Source organism: Arachis ipaensis, chromosome B08 (assembly GCF_000816755.2).
Source record: "Arachis ipaensis cultivar K30076 chromosome B08, Araip1.1, whole genome shotgun sequence".
Classification (NCBI taxonomy): Eukaryota; Viridiplantae; Streptophyta; class Magnoliopsida; order Fabales; family Fabaceae; genus Arachis; species Arachis ipaensis.
Window position 1 is genome coordinate 128,177,703 of NC_029792.2, and position 6,817 is coordinate 128,184,519.

Sequence of the window (6,817 nt, forward strand, 5' to 3'; positions counted from 1 at the left end):
GTGGATTTGTTTTATGCAAATTATTTTTTATATTAGGGTGAGAATAATATTTCTCATGATCATAGGATATAAGGATATTAATTTTAAATGTAATATTATTTGATTTAAAGTGTAAAAATTAGATCATTTAATTTGTGGATTTCAGAATAAAAAGAATTACAACAAACAAAATAGATCCTCTGATTTAATATTAAATATTTTTTTTATAAAGTAATCGACCTGTCCAATTACATAGTTCCATACTAAAAATTAATAATAGATGCAAAACCAACATAATTAAATTGCACACTGTATTTATCCATAATAATTATTTTAAACTTACTGTATTTTTGCCAATGAGTTATAACTTAAATGACATAGTCTCTCCATACTCAATTAAGAGGTTGCGGGTTCAAATCTCCTATCTTTGATAAAAAAATAATAATAATAATAATTGTTTTAAACTTAGTGCATGTCTATACCTACCTCTTTGACGAAAGGCAATTAATTATTAGAGTAAGGTTGGAAGAAGCATTCGATTTGTTGGATTTAGAAGGCTAGAAGCTATAAATATAATAATCTTAGCTTCCCCTATTTGGAACGTGAATTAAGAACATCACAATTTTGTGGGCAGTAGCACTAAACAAGCAGCAAAAGACCCTGGTTTTAGGACATTCAACTTGAGCAACATTTAGGTGGCGATTATGTATATATATATATAATATTAATTTTTACTATTATTTATTATTATTAGAATTAAATGGATATAGTAGTATATAATTTAGAAATTGTTCATAATAATATCAGAGATGATTATAGCTGACTCCACTTAATGAGAGAAGATTTTATTTTTGCTATAATGTCATCAGCATCATGATACACTACTAAGCTCTAATAAGAATGGAGTTAGGTTGAGTTTGGATAAAAATGAGAACCAATTTATTTTGATCGATTCAAGTTGAGTTGAATTGTTGTATTTTTTATAATTATATTTGAACTGAACATATTAAATTCGGAATTAGATCGGCAAATGCACAATCAATTAAATTTGTAAAAAAAGAAAAAAATAGAAAAAAAAAAAGAAAAAAATCAATAATAGTGAGAAATAAAAAAAATTAGATGAGTTACACATTATAATTATTTGTTTAGTGGCATGGAATAAGTGAAATTAAAGTTAGGTCGAATTTTTTCAGATTCGATATCCGGACCAATTAAAGTCTTATAATGCTTCGGATTAAATTTATTTGAGTTCGAATTATCCGTCTCCGTTTACACTCATTATTAATGATGGAGATTTTTTTTATTATTATTTTTGTATTTGTTTCCATCTTGTTGCTCCAATTTCTTATTGTATTAAGATCCTCGTATCAAAGGGAAAAAAAGGAAGAAAGAAATACACCAATTCTATTAAAGGCACTATTTTCGTTGTCTTGTCTGTAAACTAAATTATTAGTGACTTGAAGGTGGAATATTATAATAAAATTTAGTTGCCAAATATGCCAATTCAAAATAAAATATACCATGTATGTTGAATATTTGAATCTGATTAATTAATTATTAATTAGCAACAAGAGAAAGGAACCGTTAAAGTGCTTGTGAGGTGTTGTATGTGTGAAAACTGAAAAGAAACTTAATTAGGAACAATCAAATTGAAGAAAAGTAATGAATTGAATGATTTTGCAGAAAATAAGAAGGAACCAAAAAATCGTGGTCGGCAGGATTCGAACCTGCGCGGGCAAAGCCCACATGATTTCTAGTCATGCCCGATAACCACTCCGGCACGACCACCTTTTTGTTTGGTTCTTCTAGAATATATAATGAAATAGATTGCTAAGAAATTTTGCATCATCTCCAAAAATTTCATTACATTCTAGTATCTGAACTTTACAAAAATAAAATATATAGATTCTTTCATTATATTTTTAAGAAATTCTTTGTCCAAATAAAAATAATAAATTTGACTAAGATAGAGATGAAAATGTTTGACAAAAAATTTTTTAGAGATAAAAAGTTTGGACGACAAATTTTTTAGAGACCTATTAAGTATATACTCTTTTTTTTTTTCTATTTTTTAATATCCATGATATCATCTACAAGAATTTTTTTGTTTTCTTAGAAGTACATATAAAATTTTGTTAATAACATTTCGGTTAAATCCTAATTTTGTTTCTAGTTTTAAAAGCTAAAGTTTTTATTTCATTCTACATTTGTCTTCTGTTTAAAATAAAAAAAAAAATCTTTTAAAAGTACTCCATTCTCACATTCTTCTGAGTAATAATAACAATTATAATTGCGATGGCTAGTTGTAGTTATTTAAAAGTTAACTTGACAAAAAAAGTAATAAATGAAAAATAATAATTTTTTATAAAAAAATTAATTTTTACCCAAAAAAAAGACGAAATAATTAAAACATTTAGAACCAAAAAAACGTTTTAGATAAATGTTAAAGATAAAATTAAGGCTTATTCAAATATTAAGAATTTAAATAGTATGCCAATGAATTATAGTTTAAATGACATGATCTCCACATACTCAATTAAGAGGTTGCGGGTTCGAGTATCTTATTTTGGTAAAAAAAAAAGAATTTAAATAGTATTATTATAAAAAAATAGTACATTGGCAAATTGTACTTGTATGTATCCGGCCTCTTCTTCCCACAGTAATCAAAATATAGAAATTGTTATTATATAGTTTAGGAAATTAAAGAAATAAACTAATGTTATATTTGAACAACTATTAGTTACAATGAAGTGAAAACAATGTATTGTTAAAATTAGGTGTTCTCACAAATAACTAGTAAGCTAGCTAAATTATTGATAAGAATTAAAGAAAGGACACTAATTAAGGATGAGGAACAAAAATTGGTTTATTACCTAAAGTTTAGTTCTATGCATTGACCAAAAGGGCAACATAGGTGCTTGTACCAACAACGTGGCATGCTTTAACACCGAGTTATTCCATTTCTTGCGGGTTATGTATGTGACACAAGTTTCATCTCTTCAAAGTTCAATTTCCCAATATCCAAAACAACAACATCCAATTCTACCTTTCAATTTAGCTTCATTAATTAATTGTTGCTAAATCTACAAGGGATTGAGATAATGGGGCACAAAGAAAAATCTAAGGAACGAAAAGAGAAGAGATTGCATGAGATATCATTGTTGAGGACCATTCCTTATTCTGAACACCAAAGGTTTGAGAATAATTACTTTTAGTTTTGATCTAGCTTTCTTTACTTTCATTTTTATATCTATATGCATTTCTTCAAACATATTTGTAATTTTTTTTAATAATTTTATTTTTATGCACTGTTAGTATAAAAATGGTGTATTGTTATATCAACAAAAAAAATGAAAAAGTCTATGGGCCAGCAATTTTATTAAATTTTGGCCATCATGTAACTAGCAGATAAATGTGAGTCATTGGATAAAATCTCACACCAATCTCACACCATTAAATCATCATGGATGGATATTTGTGGCTACCAATCACAAAAATTACTGCCCCCTAACATTGCTCAAAAAAAATTTCAATTCATTACTTAAAAAGTCATTAAAAAAAATGAAGGATTAAGTGTATCTATTAATATTATTTGAATTTTACTATTGATAAATTAATTTGATTTTGTGCATTTTGGATATTATGATAAGGGCAATACTACGTGATCAATAAATATCATTATTTTTAGTCAATATTTTATAGCAATAATTTGCACTTATATTTAGTTCGATTTTCGCTAGAAAACCAACTAAGAGTGTAGCCAACTAGTTGAAAAACAGCATATCTGTTATGAAAAAGAAAAAAACAACCTCCTACTATTTGAATTTTTCGAATTTCAAAACCAGAAATACAAATGGTTGACTTGAGTTGGCTTATGCTGTAGTAGGCTCCCTAGATTTTTTTTATTTTATTTATAGAGATTTTACACATAAGAAGTATATAATTTGTATCTATATTTACTAGAATTTTGCACATATGAATTAATACAATTTGCCTTCACATTTTTCAGAATTTATACACAAAATTAATAAAATTTATTTGTTAAAAACAATTTAATAGTTGTGCTAGTTAAATGATGGTAAAAAATACTAAAAATTACGGCCCCAAAAGTTTCTCTTACAATTATTATGTTGTAGGTGGTGGTCAAAGGAAACCATTGCTGTGGTAACTGGTGGGAATAGAGGAATTGGGTTTGAGATTTCAAGACAACTTCTTGATCATGGAGTAACTGTTGTGTTGACATCAAGAGATGCAAGTGTTGGTATTGAATCAATGAAGGTCTTGCAAGAAGGTGGTCTTGATCATGTGGATTGTCACCAGCTTGATGTCTTAGATTCTTCATCTATCAATGAATTTGCTGAATGGTTGAAGGAAAAATATGGTGGTTTAGATATTCTGGTCAGTTTCTAACACAAAATAACTTTCTCAATTATTATTATAATAATATTGGACATTAGTATTTACATTTGAATAATTAATTACTACTTTGGGATCCATTATGTAAATTTTATTAATTTTAAGGTGGAAACTCAGGTGAAGTTGATTTCACGTGAAGTTGATACCTGAGAGCCGTTAGATGATTTGACTGATTTGACTAAGTTTTCATCCAACGGCTCTTAGGTATCAACTTCACGTGAAGTCGACTTTACCTGAGTTTTCACCTAATTTTAATTACTCTTTTCTATTATGTGCAAATGAAGTAACTTTAATTTGACTTTCTATAGCTATAATTAAGTTAAAGGTTACTAAACTTTGCTCTATGTGTATTTTAATTTCTACTTGTTCTTAAAAAAAAGGCAAAAACAATCGTTAAATTTGTATAAGTGTGCATTTTAGCCAAGAGAAATTATATACCCTTTAAACTTTGAAATATGCAAATCTTTTAAATTTTCTAATGTGTTTTGACATTTAGAATACATAGAGTAGATGACAAATTAATTTAATTAATTAACAAGAAGGTTTTTGTGGTATGTGTGTGATTAATTATTTGCAGGTAAACAACGCTGGAGTAAATTTCAATCATGGGTCTGATAACTCAGTTGAAAATGCTAAGAAGGTTATAGATACAAATTATTATGGAACAAAGAGTATGATTGAAGCTATGATTCCTCTCATGAAAGCATCCTCTGCTGGTGGCCGGATTGTAAATGTCAGCTCTCGCTTAGGTCGTCTAAATGGCAAACGAAATGTAAGTTAAAACTAATTTTCTTGTTTTACGAAAAAAATAATTAAGATGTTAATACGTATTATGTTAAACCCTCTTTAAGAGAAAAATTCAAAATAGCCCCTGACAATTATCTCAAAAGACAACAAGGTCGTTGATAAAAAAAAAAACCTAATCCGGCCCCTAACAATTACTTCAAAAGGACAACGAGGCTCCTGTGCCAAAAAAAAGTCAATGTTGTTTTTTTTGGCATAGGAACTAATCAGTTCCAAAAAAAAAAAGATCAGGGACTGGATTGAATGTTTTTTTTTTCTTAGGGGTCTCGTTGTCCTTTCGAGATAATTGTCAGATATCGAGTGAGGTATTCACTCACTGTTTAATGATTTTCAGTTATGATCTTCGTACTAAGATATTAGTAGTCATCTCCTTTCAAAGACCTAATTATCATAAGTTAAAACTAACTTTCTTGTTTTATGAAAAAGATAATTAAGATATTAAAACGTACTATGTTATATAGTTCAGTCAAATCTGTACCGTTTAACAATACTTAGTTATGATTTATAGACCTTATTATTATAAGTTAAAACTAACTTTTTTATTTTACGAAGAAGATAATTAAGATATTAAAACATATTATGTTAAACTATTCCATCAAACATGCTAAACTATTTAACCATATGCAATAATGATTCATGGACCTAATTATTATAAGTTGATGGAGTATGATACAGAGAATAGAGAATGAAGAATTGAGGGAGAAACTAAGTAATGTGGAAACCCTAACAGAGGAACTGATTGATGAAACCCTAACCAAATTCCTACAACAAGTGGAAGAAGGGACTTGGGCCCAAGGAGGGTGGCCTCAAACATTCACTGACTATTCAGTTTCAAAGCTTGCAGTGAATGCATACACAAGGCTTATGGCAAAGAAGCTTTCTGAGAGGCCAGAGGGCCAAAAGATTTACATCAATTGCTATTGTCCTGGTTGGGTCAAAACCGCCCTCACCGGCTACGCCGGAAGCGTCACCGTCGAACAAGGTGCTGATACTGGTGTCTGGCTCTCCCTTCTTCCTGAGATTGCCATCACTGGCAAGTTCTTTGCAGAAAGAAGGGAGATTAACTTTTAACTTGATAGTTAATATTTGCAAAGTGCATAGGGGAAAACACATACACTATAGAGACATTTTGAGATGTAATGGTAAAGAATTAATTCATGTATGTAAGAGTGACCATGTTTGATAATGTCATTCATCATTATTATAAGCTTAGCCTTAGGTTCATCACCAACAATTTGAAAGTGTTGCTTTTATTGTATGTTATTTTACATGTTTTAAGGTATATTACTGTTGCAATATATTGCCTTTAATTTGGTTCTTTGAAGACTAATTTTCTTGTGCTTTCGATTAGAATTCTTTTTAGGAGTTGAATGGAAAATTAAACTACCATGTTTCATACTCTATACTGTAAGAATTTATCAAATTTAGTGTTTAAAATCTAGATCTAGTCAACTATTAATAAAAAATAATAAATTTTATTATTCAGGTAACATTGTTCTATTTTTTATGTAGATATATTATTTATCATCAATCATAATTTAAAGACATAATTAATTAACAATAACTCTCTTTTTATTAAATATTAATTGTGTATAAATAATATTATTGACTAACAAAT

The 6,817-nt window shown here is 28.3% G+C and overlaps 1 protein-coding gene and 1 non-coding gene across 3 annotated transcripts; one reads left to right on the forward strand and one right to left on the reverse strand.

The window, feature by feature from the left end:
• On the reverse strand, window positions 1,686-1,767 carry TRNAS-AGA. The gene has a single exon. It is a non-coding gene; the product is annotated as a tRNA-Ser (tRNA).
• Window positions 2,770-6,500, forward strand: LOC107612497 ((+)-neomenthol dehydrogenase). Of its 2 annotated transcripts, none has more exons than XM_021110167.1 (4): window positions 2,770-3,172; window positions 4,116-4,377; window positions 4,973-5,167; window positions 5,863-6,500. In XM_021110167.1, the coding sequence occupies exons 1-4, from the start codon at window positions 3,081-3,083 to the stop codon at window positions 6,268-6,270; spliced, it is 957 nt and encodes a 318-aa protein (XP_020965826.1). In that variant the 5' UTR covers window positions 2,770-3,080; the 3' UTR covers window positions 6,271-6,500. The 2 variants fall into 2 exon arrangements, with proteins under 2 accessions (XP_020965826.1, XP_016169673.1); XM_016314187.2 differs by having other exon boundaries at window positions 2,771-3,172; window positions 5,875-6,500.